We start from the raw sequence: 18,940 nt of genomic DNA, 5'->3' as shown, positions 1-18,940 counted from the left end.
GATGATATAAAAGTGAAAGGAGAACGTGCAGAAGGAATAACTAAAAAGACTTGTGTGTGGGCACTAATGACCACAGAATAATAATAATTATTATTATAATAAGGAAAAAGAAGGTGGTATTTACAGACAACAATACTGTCTTATAAATATCAAATTTGCTGTAAGACTAATTATTCACATGACAAAAAGTCATTATGTGGTATGATGGAGATGTTAACTCTCTAATACTACAGCAGCAATAGTATTGCAATATCTAAATGTATCACATCAACATATTAGACACCTTAAACTTATGCAATGTTACATGTCAAGTATATTTTAATTTAAAAAAAAAAGTGGGAGAGAGCAAAAGATAGTCAAATAATCTAATCTTAAAGGAAACAAAAGGGAAGAAAAAAGACTCATCTGAAAGGGCTCATAATAAGAAAGAACATGATTCTATCTCTGAGATGAAATTTCTTTAAAAAATGAGTTTCTAAAAGCCTCAGATGAAAAATGAGACCACAACAGAAGGAAATTAATTGAGAACTGAAAGAAATTACAAATAACAATTGTGAAAAAGAGAGAAAAATAGAGACAAAATTAAAGACTAAATTAGTTACCTAGAAGAATGACTACGAAAATCATATTGACTGCAGAGGAACATTGTAAAGAGAGAAAAAAAAAAAGTAGAATACATGACAGAAAAGATGCTTAAGAATAATTTCATTCCTTAAAAGAAGAGAACAGAACAAATAAAAGTTATAAAAATAGAAGGGGAAGAAGTATCCATTATGTAATAGAAGTTATTCTCAAAAGAAAAGCAAATAGGTCAATTGAAAAAGCTTACGGTGTTTTGTTAAAAAAAAAAAGAAAAAGAAAAAAAAAGAAAAAGAAATTGACACAGAAAATAAATACCCAGACATATGCTAATGAAGTTACTGAACTTCAAAGATAAAGGATTTTTTTTTTTAAATATCCTAGCAGAAATATCATGCCCCTTGCAAATAAAGATTAACAATCTTATCAGGGTGGCCCCAGGCTTCCAGATATTTTTCCACTGACACATCTAATGCCAGAATGCCATAAAGCAATCTCCACAAAGTCCAGAGGAAAATAAAAAGCAATGCAAGAATGTTTATTATAAAATCCACAAAGCTGTCATTCAAATCTAAAGCAATAGCAGGGGCCACCTGCACAGTCTGTGCCTGGTTCCCAGCCCCAAGGACATTCTCATACACGTAACAGTATACCAATGAGCCCCACTAAAAGATGTGGGCAGAGAGGTTAAAATATATATCTATAGATGTCTATAGATATATATTTTACGTTTGAAAAATCAAGTGCTGATCAGAAAAACCATGGTAAAGAGATTTTGCTCACTGGTGATAAGGATTTATTTCCAGAGGAGATTAAGCAGCTGCAGGAAGATACATGTTATAAATGGTGACAAATTTCAAAGTAAAAATTTTTTAAAAAGAGAGAGTAAATGGGAAAAAATATATATGCATTCATTTCTGTTTTTATTAATGAAGAATCTTCAGTCTTTATTAATGGGGATTTAAAAGACATTGAATTTGGTATATTAAGAGTGAAACTTTTTATATGTTACTTAAAGTTATACTAAAGAACCAAAAGAATACTTTTAAGTAGTATAACTAATATATACCAGAAGATAAAGAGAAAAAATGATACACAGATACAAAATCTGTGTATCAGATTTTGACTTTCCAAAATGTCCATTGGAAAAGTTAATGTTGATGTTTAATAAGCAAACTTATATGTCACATCGACTATAATAAAGGAGAGTACTGTTTTGCCAGAACTTGAGTAGTGTCTCAGAAGGAGAAAGTCAAGTTTTAAGGCCTGGGCTGGATGCTATAAAGTAGTTTTTCAAGGCTGGGAACTGACTGGGATTCTGAAACGTTCATGACATGAAACTTGCATTGTTGGACACAGAAATAATCTTAAAGTGAGTCATGATGAGTAGACAGCTAATTATGATCCTTGGTTTTTTTTTTTTTTTTTTTTTGTTTTTTTTTTTTTTTTTTTTTTTTTTTTTTTTTTGGTTCATAATCTTAACTTGAAGAAACACTTTCTGGAGCAAGAATCTAATAATTTTTGCCTAAGGCCAAAGTTTTCGACACACAAAAAGGAAAGCATGCTATGTGTTGGAGTTGTTTAGCACAGAGATGGGAAACTATCTTGGGGCAAAAATTTCTTAGCCCAGCAATGGAAAAACAGGCTGGTTTCAGTTCTCAATCTCTTCTTTGGTTGTTCTTTAGGGAGGATGAACTATTATCATCTGGAGACATGACCAATCCAGATCTGCATTGGTGTTTAACCCATCACCATCAAATATAGAGTTTCTGATGACAATTGCTCCATTTCTAAGGGTCATGTCAGATTGTTTTTCTTTTCTCTCTTTCCCTTTGTTGTTGTTGTTTTCCTCCTCCTCCCCCTCCCCCTCCTCCTCCACCTTCTTCCTTCTTCTTCTCCTTCTTCCTCTTTTTTTGAGTACATGTATTGGATCATTTTATGGAACAGCAACTGCACAGTTGCACTTAAAACTTTGGAGATCACACATTTGAGCAGGATAACAGAGATAAATACTGAGAACAACTAGGATCACAGGTTATAGTTTGCTTCTAGTTCAGTAACCAAGAGAGCCCAAATTAAGCCAAGACTATTTCTATAACAATAACCTGCAACCTATGTACAGAAATAAAAGCCTAATTATTAACTCCATGATTTCATTGTTTGTTTTCCAGACCTTTTTGGCAATACTAAAGCCTCCACACTAGTCTATAAGGTACAGCATTCTTCTTGTAAGACAATTCATATTCAACTGTGAGAGGTCCTGAGTTATGTCTAAAGTGACTCTATTTTAAAACACAGTCAAATGGTTTCAAAAGTTAAGGGTGATGGGAAATCGGTACTAATATTCAGAGTCAGGTGTAGATTACAGTGTACAAATGAAGGGTTGGCCTGGGGTTTCCTGTGGTGACAGAGATAAACAAAAATAAAGGACATATGAGATTAGTTGTGGTATCTGGCTAATTTTTGAGCAGGCATATAAAGTAAAGCACATACCAGTGAATATCTGTTTCCCAAAAACAAAAATTAATTTTCAGAGACAGTAGCAGCTTAAATATTTATTTAAGAAACAAACAAACAAAAATAATAATAATGCTGGCTAGCCATTAGAATGGCTTAAAGATCTTTAAAACATGTATAAAGCCTGGATTCTACCCTCAGAGATCTTGATTTAATTCATTTGGAAAGGAGTTTGAGCACTGATATATTTTTAAAAGTTCCTCAACTAGGGGCACCTGGGTGGCTCAGTGGGTTAAGCCTCTGTCTTCAGCTCAGGTCATGATCTCAGGGTCCTGGCATCAAGCCCCACACTGGGCTCTCTGCTCCACGGATAGCCTGCTTCTCCATCTCTCTCTGCCTGCCTCTCTGCCTATCTGTGATCTCTCTCTGTCAAATAAAATCTTTTAAATAAATAAATAATTAAATAAATAAGTTCCTCAACTAATTCTAACTTGCAACAAGAATGAGAATCACTGACATAAAGTTATAACACACAAGGAGAGCCTTTAATATCTAAATCTTATCATCCTTTATTAGACTTCTCTTTATATCTAGAATGTGGCTGAGAAGAACTGCAAGCTCAGTGACCTCAGCAGAGAAAGGAGGAATCCCAAGGTGGCAAGAATAAGTAAGAATCATCTCCAAACCCTTCAGGTCACATTACTATGTTATCTTCCAAGGAAGCCGGTCTCATGTTATGAACTGATTTCTGAAGCAATCTCGCTGGCAGTGATGAAATGAATTCTGAGTTCCTGGGAATGAAACTGGTAGGCAACCCACCAAAGTTCTATTTGATTTATAGAACCTGAGTCAAGTAACCCATAAGAGTCTTCAACATTGACTCAACTTTCATAACTGAGGACGATGATAGAATCAGCAGTCCTTTGAATAAAGGTGAGGTCCAGTTCACCTGCCACCTGACATTCTAGACCTTTCTTCTTGTTTCCAGAGACGCTTCTCTTTTAGACAAACATGTTTAACATCATATTCTTTTCTTTTTTTTAAGATTTTATTTATTTATTTGACAGAGAGAGATCACAAGTAGGCAGAGAGACAGGCAGAGAGAGTGGAGGAAGCAGGCTCCCTGCTGAGCAGAGAGCCCGATGCGGGACTCAATCCCAGAACCCTGAGATCATGACCTGCGCCGAAGGCAGCGGCTTAACCTACTGAGCCACCCAGGCGCCCTAACAGCCTATTCTTAAGCAAAAGGTACATTCTCTCTCTGAGAGGGATTTTTGAGACCAGATTTTATTTTATTTATTTTATTTTATTTTACTTTTGCAAATATATTTTAGGACTGGGCTTCCTCCCTATGGATCAATAGTGGATGGTAATACTACTAATAATATCATAAATACAAATGGAGGCAAAAGGCATGAAGAAGTATGGCTACAATGAAAGTGAACAAAGGGAATGTTCACTAGTTTATCATTAACTATTAGCAATGATATTGTGGGACCTTATTTGAAGTAGTACTTTTTATGATTTACTTCAAAGTTACATCTCAACAAATATTTTTTCATAACTGAATGGTTAGATGGAATGAGTAGGAATTAGATAGCCAAAGGTAGGAGGAGTATAATCCCAGGCAGAAGAAACGAATTTGTATCTTCTCTAGAGAAAATGCATGTAGCATGTTTGAAAAACTGAAACATAGTGAACGAGAAGTGAGAAGAAAGAGGTAGAGGCATGGGCCAGATCAGACCTATTCGGCCTGCTAATTTAGGTCTCTGTTCTAAGACCAATGAGAAGCCTCTGGATGATTTTAACTAATAATCAAATTAAATTTTTAAAGAATCTTTCTGGGCATAATTTGGCACATTCCCTAGAATAGCCCAGGTAAAGGCTAGTATCTGAGCACTGGTGTGAGAAACCATTGGCGAGGATATAGAATGTGAGAGTTCAAGAGGAAGAAGTAACAGAATTCAGAAATTAACTGATGTAAAGGAGTAAAGAAGGAAAAGAGGAAAATCAAAGATGGCCTCAGGTTTGCCCTTGAGCCTTCAAGGATCTCTTTTTTGTTCTACTATCAAAGAGTAGCCTAGTGTTTGTACCCTGTGAGTTAATGGCAGTCTGATTGGTGTAATAAGCAACGGTCATGTAGCTATATATATTTTCAACAGAGATTTATTTCTGCACTTCTAAAGTCTTCATGTGGATCATTTTTCAGTTCGTAACAACATATAATTGCTACATAATAATTTTAAGATGTCTAAATCTATAGCAATTTTCTCCTACAAAAAATCATTCCCAATTTCATCATTCAGCTACCAAGGTCAGTAGTTTCCTGCTCCTCGGAGCCTCTGACAGAGCCAGTGGGAATGAGCACTGCCTCCAACAGAGAACTTAATATTTACTCCCTTCAGCAGAGCCTTCTGTGACTTTAAGCAATCCTCCCTTTGCATCAGACTGGTAAGAAACTGACACAGATACAGCCATGTTAACAAGATCAGGGAGTTGATGCTGGTGACAAACCACCTTTTTAGGAGGTCAGAACGCCTCAGCAATCTGTTTCTGCATGCCCCGGGGCAAGAGAGCTATGTCTGTGAAAGCAGATACAGTGAACCATAGCTGGATACAAGATGTGACAATTACGACACAGGTAAGTCTGCAGAGTGGTCAATATCATAAACACAAAACAAATGACTTACCCTTGATCATCTTCTGCATCCTGCGGTTTATTCTGTGATGATATTGGAGGAGTTACAAAGAAACAATTGTAATTCGTGAAAATCGTCTTCTATCTGTGATACAAAAAGACGTTAAATTACTTCACTAAGTTATGTCGATGTTAAATGAGTTTTGTAATTGCTTTGGTGACTATTTTATATAAAGAGGTAAACAAAAGGAAAATGTTAAGGAATAGTGAAAGATGCCAGGGAAGTTTGATTCTTTTAATATTGAAAAATTGCTCTGAGACCAAATAATTATAAGGCAAGCAGATCTTATCAATATCTTGCAATAGCGGCTCTTTAAGAAAGACTTTACAAACAGTACAGAAGCTATTTTGAAATACTAAGCTTTTGCTCTTAACAGATTCTTAATAATACACTTTTAATGGTTTGTTACTTGCAGTACATGGACATCAATACCCCAAAAGGACTTAAGGAAATCATTTTATTTAATGATTATAAAGCGATTTTAGCTTTTAGAACTATCAGATAAATATCGTAAGCATATTAGTAAATAGGTTAAAAATGGTTTTAACAGATTTCTTGTTTCAAAAATAGGTGCCCTGGAATATTTACATTTCAAAGTGATCAAAGAACCATCCTCTCTCCTGCTCATTTAGGCTTTTCCCATTATAACAATGATTCAGAGGTAACTGATTACTCTCCCTCTTGCTTCAAATTGGATTGCAACTTGTTTCCTAGTCAAGGATAAATCTTAATTTCACTAAAGTGAGAAATGAGGATTGCCCACACTAAGTTGGAGGACATGAGTAATTCAAAATAAAGAACTTTACTCCTTTAGTTAGAGATAATAAATCAAGCACAGCTACTTAATTATTTTTAGCAACATGTTTTCCAGTGGAAATTTGAATCATTTCATAGTCATTTCACAGTATGTTTTTTGCCAAAAACATTAAAAATCAATTAGTTTTCATTAAAAAGTGATCATAAGATATTCCATTTTCAAATTAAATCATTTGTAGCTTAGTTGGTGCAAAACATCTAAAATTAAAGTATTTTTCAAGATTATTACTGTTTTCTCAACTTTTTCTGTCCAAGTTTGAATTTTTAGTTAAGGTAATACCATTTCTGTTATATTTATGTTGCTTTAATGATCTGGACATTTTTATTTTTCTGGGAAATATACATTTATAAAATCTTTAAACTAAAACTTAAGGTCACCTTCTTCATTGAATATTATTATAGATTAAAATAATCTTTTATTATATTAAGCTGTGAGGTTATGGTGTTCATGCATTACTGCAGTATAGCCAAACGTGTCCTGCCAAATATGTATCACAAAATGCCAGTTCCCTTGTGAGATCCTATGACCATTATAGGCTAAGTGTTTGTGTCTCCCTCAAATCTGCATTTTGAAATCATATTCTCCAGTGTGATGGTATTAGGTGCCTTTGGGAGATAATTAGGGTTGATGAAGTCATGAAGGTGAAGCCCCAAGAATGGGATTAATGTCCTTAAGAGTTTCAGAGAGCTTGCTTCTCCCTACTCTCTGCTCTGTGAGCATTCACCAAGAAGACAGCCACCTGCAAACCAGGCAGTGGGTTCTCACCAAATGCCAAACAAATCTGCCTTGATCTTGGACCTCCAAGCCTTCAGAACCATGAGAAATAAATCTCTGTTGTTTAAAGGCCCCAGTCTATTGTATTTTATTAAAACAGCCCAAGCAGACTAATACAGTAAGTGAATAAATTATATGTTGGGTTTCATCCATATATAACTTAGATAGTATTTAGATGAGATTTTGGACTTTAGACTTTAGAGTTGATGCTGAAACAAGTTGAGAGTTTTGGAACTGTTGGGATGCAATGAATATATCTATATTTTTAAAGATTTTATTTATTTATTTGACAGACAGAGATCATAAGCAGGCAGAGAGAGGAGGAAGCAGGCTCCTCGCTGAGCAGAGAGCCCGATGCGGGGCTCGATCCCAGGACCCTGAGATCATGACCTGAGCTGAAGGCAGAGGCTTAACCCACTGAGCCACTCAGGTGCCCCTGCAATGAATATATTTTGCAGTAAAAACAAACAAACAAGCATGAATCTGGAGGATGGGGACAGGGATGGAATGTTCTAGACTTAATGTTCATATCCCCCCACCCTACAAATTCATATGCTGAAGCCCTAGCCCCCAGTGTGATGACATTAAGGGCTGCAGTTCCTTAGGAGGAAATTAAGATTTGATGAGATCACAAGGACAGAATTCTCATCACTAGGACTCGGGCCCTGATAAAAGTCCCAAGAGAGTATGCTTCCCTCTACTTTTTGCCATGTGGGGATCCAAGAAGATAGCCATCTATAAACCAGGAAGCAGGTCCTCACCAAACGTTGAATCTGCTGATGTCTTCATCTTAAGACTTCTCAGCCTCCAGTACGGTAAAGAAGAAATGTTTGTTAAGCCACTCAGTCTACAGTATTTTTGTTCTTGCAGCCCAAATGGACTAAAATTGATAGACTGACAGATTTCTTTTGTGGGTTTCATTCTATGGTCTCCATTCAAATTTAGAATACAATACATTTGATGCATATTGTCATAATTTTTGACATATGGCAATCATCAGTATTAAAGAGTACTTACAAGTTAAAAATGATTCCTTTAGCCTTATATCATTTATTTGTGCCCTGTATGACTAAGCACTGTATTTACAAACCTCAACTTCAGTACTTACCTCAGGTCTAGTAATAACATCTCATAGCCCTGTCTTTTGAAAGTTGAGAGTTTTCAGAGAAGCAAATAAATGTTCCTGTTCCAAGACCATCTCATGCTTTCTTATTCTATGTGAATATTAATAACATACAGATCCAGGGAATGATAGTCCATAAATTTAGGAATGTTTCCTTTCAGGGTTGTATTTAATTTTCAAACGCAACGCTATCTAGCCTGGTATCACATGAGATGAAACATATTTTGTAGACAGTAAAAACAGGGAAAATATGAATCTCTGTGTAGAACTATAGATTTCTTCAAAATGAGACTAAATTATAGTACAGTTCGTTAAAGATCTCTGCTGTATTTATACTTAGGAAGACAGATCATTATTTTGTTTCTATTGAAACATTTTTAGCTATAAAATAATTCTATTGTGTAGTAAGATAGAACACAGACTTTAATTATAAGCTGAATAACTATATTTTTAGGACCACTGGTATATTACATTGATCCACAATAATTAATGCTGACATGTCCCTCCAAATAAAATAGCCTGGAAAGCAATCTTACTAAAAACAACAACAACAACAAGAAAAAACAGAGAAGAGCAAAATGAAATAAAATGGTCTACTACTTCACAGGATGAAGTCTTAATTAAAAAAAAAACATTTTATTTATTTATTAGAGAGAGAGAGAGCATGAGCGGGGAGAGGGACAGAGGGAGGGAGAAGCAGACTCCCCACTGAGCAGGGAGCCCCCCTGGGGGCTTGAACCCACCTGCAGCTCCATCCCTGGTCCCTGGGATCATGATCTGAGCCCAAGGCAGATGCTTAACTGCCTGAGCCCCCCAGGCACCCCAAGCATGGTCAGTCTTAAAAGTTTCGCAGCAGATGCTACTTAATTTGTTGAATTTTCCCCAAATCTGTCCTTATATGTTGCAGTCCTTGAAATTTGATATCATCATTATTGCAGACTTAATCAAATTGAAGAACGGCTGATTTGTACATCGTGTCTCAGCCAGGATTCAATCTAGAGAAAGAAACCACACAGTGATTCAGACAGACAAAGCTTAATGTAGAGAATTATTATCTGTAGCAGAGCTTTGGAGCAAGGACAGATGGATCAGTAATAAGTAAAGAGAACTTGAAAACAATATGGCAACAGCAGCATAAGGAGCGTGAGTCGTCATCAGAGTTGAGGCAGAGTGCCCCACAAAGAGACCCCATGACTGACATCAAGACTATCAGAGGTGGCACAGCTGTGGCTCACAGAATTGCAGAAGTCACTGTGGTACTTGCATTGGTAGAACTTGCTGGAAATTTCAGGAGAGTCGCTCATGGGGAATGTCTCACTGGAGGCACTCAAGGAAAGCAGCATCTGAGGGGCTGCTGAGGGTGGCTTCTGGCCCCTGGTGAGGTGGACTGGAGAAGGGCAGGCGCATCGGAAGTCTGGGCTGGAAGCTGCACCCGCTGCAGGAGTCAGTCCCTTGCATGGAGAGAGCAGGTTACTTCCAGGATTTTTCATCCATGCTCCTGGGTATTTCCCAATATGCAGAGCAGGCTACATGGGAGGCAACAAAAATCCCCAGGGATCTCTCCACCATGCTGCTCTGAAAGGCCCGGTTTCCTGGTCTGTCTTCCTTCTTTGCACTTTTCAGTCTTCTGATGCTTGCTTGATAAATAATATCTAGAGTTTGTATCTCTATTTAGCAGGAGGAATAGGCTTCATCTTCCTGGAGCCCAAAGTCTATCTATGCATTTAAATTTTGTTTTCCCTCTAACCAGTGCTTTTGTGGTCTTTAAATTAGTGTATTGGGACAGTATTCTCTGGTCCATTAAAAAATATTTCTCTTCGAGCACCTACATTCATTCTTTTCCACCTTCCTTTTCTTTTCTGCTTTTCCCTCCCTTCTCTTAGTTCACTTCTCTACCTCTATCCTCCCTCACCCTTCCTTCCTCCCTCCTTTTTTCCTACCACATAGTTATTCAGAAACTATTATATTAAGAAGTGATTCAGCGGGTTTTTTTATGGTTATCTTTTCCAATGAGATGGCCTTCAGGTTTTTATGTTGGTGTTTCTTCACGTTTGTATTGCTTTATATAGAAGGGACAAAAGGAGTTTTGTAGTTTCAGAACATAATTGAAGTTTTGGCAAAAAGCACCAAGGGTTTTCACCATCAGAAATAATTTTTATTATTTATTTTAAGCGATTCAATGTAACTGGTAGCAAAATGGTACATAGACAATAAACAGAACCGATTCCCATAAGATTACAAGGACTATTACTGACTTTGTGTTTTATTTTTTTGTGTGCAAGTTAAGTATTTTAAAAAGGCAACAGTTTGTTAAAAGGCTTTTAGAAGCATTTTTTATGCTTTAAATAACAGAAAACTAATAAACTATGAATATTATAGTAAGCTGTTATGAATTGTGTCAATTATTAAATTTGGGCTAATGTTCTTCATCAAAAATAATTCTTGTAAAATTTATGAAATAAAACTTTTAGTTTTGTAGGAAATATAGTCATGTCCTAGCTTAGAGTCCTAGTCTTGACAATGGTCAAAATGCAAAAGTACTAAACTTGAGATCTCGTGAGGAAATAGAATATTCATAAACTCTTACATTTATTCCTAAAAATAACAGTAATGGAGTAATGAAATGGCAACTCAAAGAAATATCACATTTGATTACTGATGTGCAAATATAAAATAAGTTAATAAACCCGTTATTGTTATCTATTACATAAATTAGATCAATTCTGCCTTTAGTTTGAATAATTTACAGGTGAATATATAAGTTTGTCCAGTATATTTCACATGTCTACAACGTACATGCATGAATATGCATACAATCTTTGTTTTAAGGTCTGCTCCCAATTTTAAGTAACTTATTATAAATTCTCTACTTCCCTGTCTGATTAAAGAAAGTTAAAGATAGGCTCTCCCTGTTTTAGAGGAAATTCTTGGTGTTTTTGTTATTTTAAAATGAGAATAATGGAAAATACTAAAAAACAACAATAACAAATAGGCATTTCATTCTCTCCAAGCCAAATTATACAATGGCTATCAGCTATAATTTCACATGTTAGGATTTACATTTTCATTTCTATAGAATTATTTGGGGGAGTTTTAGGCTTTCTTTCCTTTTTTTTTTTTTTTTTAAAATTCTTCCACTATCTTTCCAACTTATCTGCTTCTTTGTGAGGAGAAGGGAGAAAATGTCCCTTTCTAGTCTTACATGTCCAATTTTTTGTGAAATGAAAATTCAATGTCAAGGCCAGAACTTTTTGAAGATACAAAATTAGAGGAAAAATATCTTTTTAAATTTACCGATGTCTCTCTCATGGGAATACCTTAACAGATTCCAACCACCCGGTAAACTGTGCTCTTGTGCTTCTCAATCTGTTTCTGAAGGGGAATAAACCAATAAGATAATACCAAGGATCAATTTATACTTAATTTATAACTATAAAATTCTTCATGATTTATATTACATTTCAATGGCAAAAACTACCTATCTTCACTACATGTTTTTTTTTCTCACAGTGTTAAAACCTATGTCCTACAGACGATTTTTCAAAATTAAATCAAATTTTTTAACATACCATTGTTTCGTGTATGAGTATTTCAATACAAAAGCATAGAGGACTTTAAATGTTTTGAAATGTCCTTTTATTCCATAAAAGGTATAATTTTGCCTGTTTGAATTTTAAAGGACCTTTCTAATGAAATATGCTATATAAATGATAAAAATGTTAAAGCTCAAGAGCCTAATGAAAACCAATACTGCATATTTCAGTTAATGTTTCAATTCTTGGCTTCAACTGAAGTCAACATATGTGTTTTCAGTATTTTTTCAGTTAGGCATTCTTTTAGGAGAATAATAAATATTTGATTTTTAACACTTTTCTTGGCATACAATGTGTGTCAGACATTAAGTAAGCAAAAAGTTCAGATACTTATTTTTTGTTTGTTTTGGTTTCCTCAATGTTATAAAACATGCTGTGAATACCTCAAATTCTAAAATGAGTATGATACCATATGAAAAGGCAACAAAAAAGGTTAAAATGATTTAAAGATTTATACTCTAAAGCAAACTGATTCTTACACAAAAGTCAGCCATACAAGTTTGTTGGTTAATCTTTGTGTAGATGCTAGACATTTATGATGAACTCAATTTTATAAAATGCAAGTTTAAAGAATATAATATGACTTTAATTTTTAAGAGGCGCCACAAAGTTCTATGACCATTGTGATGCACCAAATACAGTTGGAGTTTTTTGTCTACTTTCATAAACCCTTAACACTTTTAAAAATTACCTTCATATAGTTTGGATTGTTGTCAAACAAATAACCGATTTAAATTTTTTGTTTTAATTTAGGTTTTTAAAATCATTCCACTGATGTCTTTCAAATATCAATAGGAGTACCAATAAGCAATACTTCAACTTTCAAAATAATCTATACTTCTAAGAGAATAGATTGCTTTTAATATGAGAGAACTGAATATATTCTGATCGAGTTTCTTTCCTGTCAGCAGCACTCATTCTTCCCCTAAGAGTTAGAGTTGTTGCAAGCAAGATTCTTGTAGGGAAAAAAGGTCTCTTATTTTCCTTTTATCAAAGCTGAGTTTCCTCCCGAGAGTCTTGACCCATGGCATTGCAGATGCTGTTTTTTCGACTGGGTTCACTGTTTGGAAGGTATGCCAGTGGATCTGGTCGGATTAAGTATCTAGGAAAAGAAAACAAAGCAAATAACTGTAATAGTAAATAAAGGCAAAACTAAGTCACACTTACACTTTAGCCTGCTGCCTCAAATATATTTAGCTTTTAGGTCGTTTAAACTGTGTCTATGCATAGCACCTGTAGAAGGACTCACTTCTTGGCTGGCCTATACAATTTAGCAGAACTTGTATTGTTTCTATACCTAAGCAGATTATGACAATGTATGCTGATGAATCAAGAATTATTAATTTTTGGGGTGCCTGGGTGGCTCAGTGGGTTAAGCCGCTGCCTTCGGCTCAGGTCATGATCTCAGGGTCCTGGGATTGAGTCCCGCATCGGGCTCTCTGCTCAGCATCTCTCTGCCTGCCTCTCCATCTACTTGTGATTTCTCTCTGTCAAATAAATAAATAAAATCTTGAAAAAAAAAGAATTATTAATTTTTAATTGTGGTCCATTTTACCACCTTTGTCTTATGTTTTATTTGTTTGTTTGATTTGATTTAACATCCCTTTCCTTTGGCTATTTTTCTAACAAAGAGACAAATCTTAGCCATGATCCTTCTATTACTTACCTGCTCTTAGCCTTTTGATCTAAATTATTTATTTACTTGTTAATAATTTATTTGATCTAAATAATGTCTATAGTCCTTTTAATTTATATATTTCAGGATTCTAAAAAAGTAGTTGTTTGATACATGCTCTGAAAAATATTATGTGGAGATAAACTTTTAATTACCTGGAAATTAGTCTGAAATTCAGGTTTTGCTACAGTGAGCAACTATAGAAAACAATAAAAAATAATTCTTAATTCATTCTATTGGTAAACGGGAAAATGTTCATCTGCCAAACTCGTATATTTCAATAACGTTAGAATTTGTTTCAAGAGAGATTTTTACTTCAGACTCTCATTTGACACGGGCTTCCAGTTCCTAAGTCCCTCTGGAATACTACGTTGGGAACTGGGAAGGTAAAAAGTCACAAAGCTTAACTCCTGTCCTGCACAAGATTAGTAGAATTTAATTTATAAAGCAGACATAAACAAGAAAAATAAATTCCAAACATCACTGAAAGAGGAAAAAAAAGCAACAGTGAGAATTAGGAAATGCTTAATTGAGAAGGTTGAGTTGAGCTTCTCTAGGCCTGCTCCTGAACGCTTTTAGAAAATGAATTTGACTTTGGGAGAATGGCTAAACCAGGAAATAGTGGAAGGTAAATTCAGGAAGAAAAGAAGAAAACAGCTAACAAAGGACTTTAAGTTTCGGGATAAAGTAGTTTCGATCTCTGTTCCAAAGGCAGTGGAAAGCCACTGACAGTTTACAGAAAAAAAAAAAAAGGAAAGTAAATACGCGCCATGCAGCATTTGAACAAAGTCTTGTTTCAGATGTAAATGAAACTAGGAATTCATAGTTTTATAATAATTTGGGAGATCCAAAAAATGAGCAGAAAACCCAATTTAAAGGGAGAACTCTAATGAAGACTACATTTTTCTTCTTAAAAACCACAGGAAAAATATTCATAAGATATGTTCCTTAATGAAAATGAGAAAAGGCAATTTAAAGCACTACAGTCTATTTTCTCCAATCAAATAAAAGTTGGAATTAATGTCCTTGAGTCCATTAATTGGCTACTGTTGCCTATGCATATTGCTTTATGATTTTTTAAATATCACCAGCATTGTAGATAGATGAAGAAAACTAACAGCTTTTTTATTTGATAAATTGAACTTTTTCTAATTTGTAAATTAAACATATATAACATGTTACTTCGATACATTTATATATTTTAATATTATTGCCATTGAAGCAATATTCATCATTTTATAATGTTATAGTGTGTTGCTACTAACTATATTCATTACACTGTGCTTTAGATCTCTATCTTTATTTCTTGGTATAAGCTTGGACCCTTAAACACCATCAATCTTAATCCTCCACCTCTCATCCCAAGGTAACCACCTGTTTTTTTTTTTTTTTTTTTTTAATGCCACCTTTTTTTTTTATGGGTTTGACTTTCTTTTTGGATTCCACAAATAAGCGCTATCACTTAGTACTTTTCTTTCTCTGACACCTCACTTCGCATAATGTGTTCAAGGTCCATCTATGTTGTTGCAAATGGCAGAATATCTTCCTTATTCATGGTTGAATAATATCCACTATGTATAATAATACCACATGTTTCTTACTCATTCATCCATTGATGGGCATTTGTGTTGTTTCTGTATCTGTTATTGTGAATAATGCTGCAACATACATGAGTGCACATAAGTCTCAACAAAATCTTGTTTTCATTTCCTTTGAATAATATACCCAGAACTGGAATTGCTGGATCATATGGTAGATCTATTTTCAGTTTTTTGAGGAACTTACATATTGTTTTCCATAGTGGTTGGACTAATTTAAATTCCCACCAACAGTGTACATAGGGTTCTGTTTTTACAACACTCTCACCAACACATGTTTGTCTCTTGTCTTGTTGATGACAGCCATCCCAACAGGTGTGAGGTGATAGATCACTGTCATTTTTATTTGCATTTCCCTGACGATCAATAATGCTGAGCATCTTTCCATAGCACGATCAATAATGCTGAGCATCTTTCCATAGCACTGGGCATTTTCGTGTCTTCTGGAAACTAGTTTCTGCCCATTTTAAAATTTGATTGTTTGCTTCTTTGTTAATAAGTTCTGTTAATTCCTTATATATTTTGGATATCAACCACTTACTTAAGATATGGTTTGCAAAACTTTCCTCCCATTCTGTAAGCTGTTATTTCATTTTGTTGATTGTTCCTTTTGTTGTGCAGAGGCTTTTGAGTTTGATGTAGTTCCATTTGTTGATTTTTACTTAGTCTGTGTTTCTGGCATTATGACCAAAATATCATTGCCACGACCAGTATCAGTGAGTTTCTTTGCTGTTTTCTTCTAGAAGTTTTATGATATAAGGTCTTATATTTAAGTCTTGGATCCATTTTGAGGGTTTTATTTTTTTAGCGGTATGAGAAAGGAATCTAATTTCATTGTTCTGTATATGCTTCTCCAGTTTCCCCAGCATCAATTTTTGAAGAGACTTTCCTTCCCCCATTGGGTGTTCCTAGCTTCTTCTGTCAAATATTAGTTGACCACACATACTAGGTTTTAATTCTGGGCTCTCTATTCTATTCCATTGATCTATGTGTCTATTTTTGTGCCGTACCATACTGTTTTTACTATGGCTTTGTAGTATGGTTTGAAAAGGTGATACCTTTGGCTTTGTTCATTTTTTCTCAGGACTGCTTTGGCTAGTCAAGATTCTTTGCAGTTCCACATGAATTCTAGTCTTGTTTCTTCTAATTCTGTGAAGATTACTTTGAGATTTTTTTTTTTTTTTTAAGATTTTATTCATCCATCAGAGAGAGAGGCGGGGAGAGAGCGAGCACAGGCAGACAGAATGGCAGGCAGAGGCAGAGAGAGAAGCAGGCTCCCCGCCGAGCAAGGAGCCCGATGTGGGACTCGATCCCAGGACGCTGGGATCATGACCTGAGCTGAAGGCAGCTGCTTAACCAACTGAGCCACCCAGGCGTCCCATTATTTTGAGATTTTGACAGGCATTTTGTTGAAGCTGTATATGCCTTTGGGTAGCATGGCCATTTTATCAATATTTATCCTTCTACTCCAGGAACACAGGAAATCTTTCCATTTCTTTGTGTCTTGTTTGATTTCTTTCAGCAAAGTTTTGTAGTTTTCATGCACAGATCTTTCACTCCTTTGTTTAAATTTTTTCCTAAATATTTTATTGTTTTGGATGCTGTTGTGAATAGGATGGTTTTATTTCTTTTTTGATGCTGCATCATTTGTGTAAAGGAATGCCACTGATTTCTGTAAGTTGATTTTGTAACCTGCCACATTACTGAAATCATTATGGTAAACATATTTTTAATTGACTCTTTGGAATTTTCTTTATATAAGATCATGTCTTCAGCAAATGGTGACAATTTTACTTCTTCTTTCTGATTTGGATACTTTTTATTTCTTTGTCATATCTAAATACTCTAGGTAGGACTTCTAGTACTATATGGAACAGGAAAATTGAGGGTACCTGATCTTGTACCTACTTTTTTTCATTTATTATAATGTTAACAATGAATTTATTGTATATGGATTTTATTATATTGAGGTATGTTCCTTATTTTTAAATTACTTATTTTAAAAAATTAATTAAATTAATTAATCGTTTGTGAGGTGCATTATAAATTGTCTTCACACTGATTTGGGGTTAAAGTTATTTCTGCTGAGGTGTTTTCCTAAGAAGTCTTTGAAACATACTTACCTTTCTCCCCTAAAATAATTCTATTTTTTTTTAGCTTTGTTCATCTGGAAGATGAAAAATCAGTATTTCCTACATAACTAGCTTCTCTTCAAAGCTCCAGTACTATATATTTCTATATGCTTTCTAGACATTTCCATGTAGCACATTGAGTGATGTATCTAAACTCTAGCTCATCATCTTTTTTTTTTTTGATGTTCATATCAGATTTATTCATAGTAGGAAACTCATCATTTTTTTTCCCCACAGCCAACAATTCCTCTTTTTCTTCCCAGAAAACTGCCTTCCTATTCTCACTTGCTTCAGTGAACCAGCATTTATTTATATATTTGGCCATCACATAGAACTAAATTTCTTTTTATTTCTTAAAATTTTGTTAGTTAATATACAGTGTAATATTGATTTCTGGAGGAGACTTCATTGATTCATCACTTACATACAACACCCAGTGCTCAACACAGCCGTGCCCTCTTTAATGCCTATCACCTATCTAGCCCATCTCCCCCACACCTCTCTCCATCAACCCTCAGTTTGTTCTCTCTCATTAAAAGTCACTAATGGCTTCTTTCCCTCTCTCCTTTTTTTCTTTCCTCCCCTTCCCATACGTTCATCTGTTTTCCTTCTTAAATTCCACATGAGTGAGATCATATGATATTTGTCTTTCTCTGGCTGACTTATCTCATTTAGCATAATACACTCTAGCTCCATCCACATCGTTGCAAATGGCAAGATTTCATTTTTTTTGAAGGCTGAATAATATTCCATTTCACACACACACATACACACACCCCACATCTTCTTTATCCATTCATTTGGGCTTTCTCCACAGTTTGGGTATTGTTGATAATACTATTAAAAACATTGGGATGCAGGTACTGCTTCAAATCTGTATTTATTTTTTTATCCTTTGGGTAAATATCTAGTAGTGCAATTGTTGGAGCCTAGGGTAGTTCTACTTTTAACTTTTTGAGGAACCTCCATACTGTTCTCCAGAGTGGCTGCACCAGTTAACATTTCCTTCAACAGTGCAAGAGTTTTCCCTTTCTCCACCTCCTTGCCAACACCTGTCGTTGCTTGTGTTGTTAATTTTAGCCATCTGATGACTGATTTTGAGCATCTTTTTGTGTATCTGTTAGCTATCTGGATGTCTTTTTTGGAAAAGCATTTATTCATGTTTTCTGCTCATTTCTTAACTGGAGTATTTTTTTGGGGGGGGTGTAAGTTCTTTACAGATTTTGGAACCCTTTATCAGATATGCTATTTGCAAATATCTTCCCCCATTGTCACCTTTTAGTTTTGTGGATTGTTTCCTTTGCCGTACAGAAGATTTTTACACTGATGAAGTCCAATAGTTCATTTTTGCTTTTGTTTCCCTTGCTTCCAGTGATGTGTCTCATAAGTTGCTATGGGCTGAGGTAAAAAATGTTGCTGCCTATGTTCTTTCCCTAGGATTTTGATGGTTTCCTGTCTCACATTTCATCCATTTTGATTTATTTTTATGTATG

General features: G+C 35.0%; 1 protein-coding gene across 9 annotated transcripts in view; it reads right to left on the bottom strand.

Moving 5' to 3' along the window:
- Nucleotides 1–9,123: 9,123 nt before the first annotated feature.
- Nucleotides 9,124–18,940, bottom strand: part of KCNT2 (potassium sodium-activated channel subfamily T member 2) — a 345,029-nt gene continuing 335,212 nt past the window's right edge. For 5 of the 9 annotated variants that reach the window (XM_045081137.1, XM_045081140.1, XM_045081141.1 and 2 more), the window contains one exon: nucleotides 9,124–13,144. In XM_045081137.1, the coding sequence (XP_044937072.1) occupies nucleotides 13,033–13,144 (112 nt within the window). In that variant the 3' untranslated portion in view covers nucleotides 9,124–13,032. The remainder of the gene's footprint in view (nucleotides 13,145–18,940) is intronic. The other 4 variants (XM_004756479.3, XM_045081138.1, XM_045081139.1 and 1 more) reach the window with 1 other exon arrangement.

This window comes from Mustela putorius, unplaced genomic scaffold (assembly GCF_011764305.1).
Source record: "Mustela putorius furo isolate JIRA1106 unplaced genomic scaffold, ASM1176430v1.1 tig00000508_pilon_pilon_pilon, whole genome shotgun sequence".
NCBI classification, from domain to species: domain Eukaryota; kingdom Metazoa; phylum Chordata; class Mammalia; order Carnivora; family Mustelidae; genus Mustela; species Mustela putorius.
This window is presented reverse-complemented; position numbering and strand designations above follow the sequence as displayed.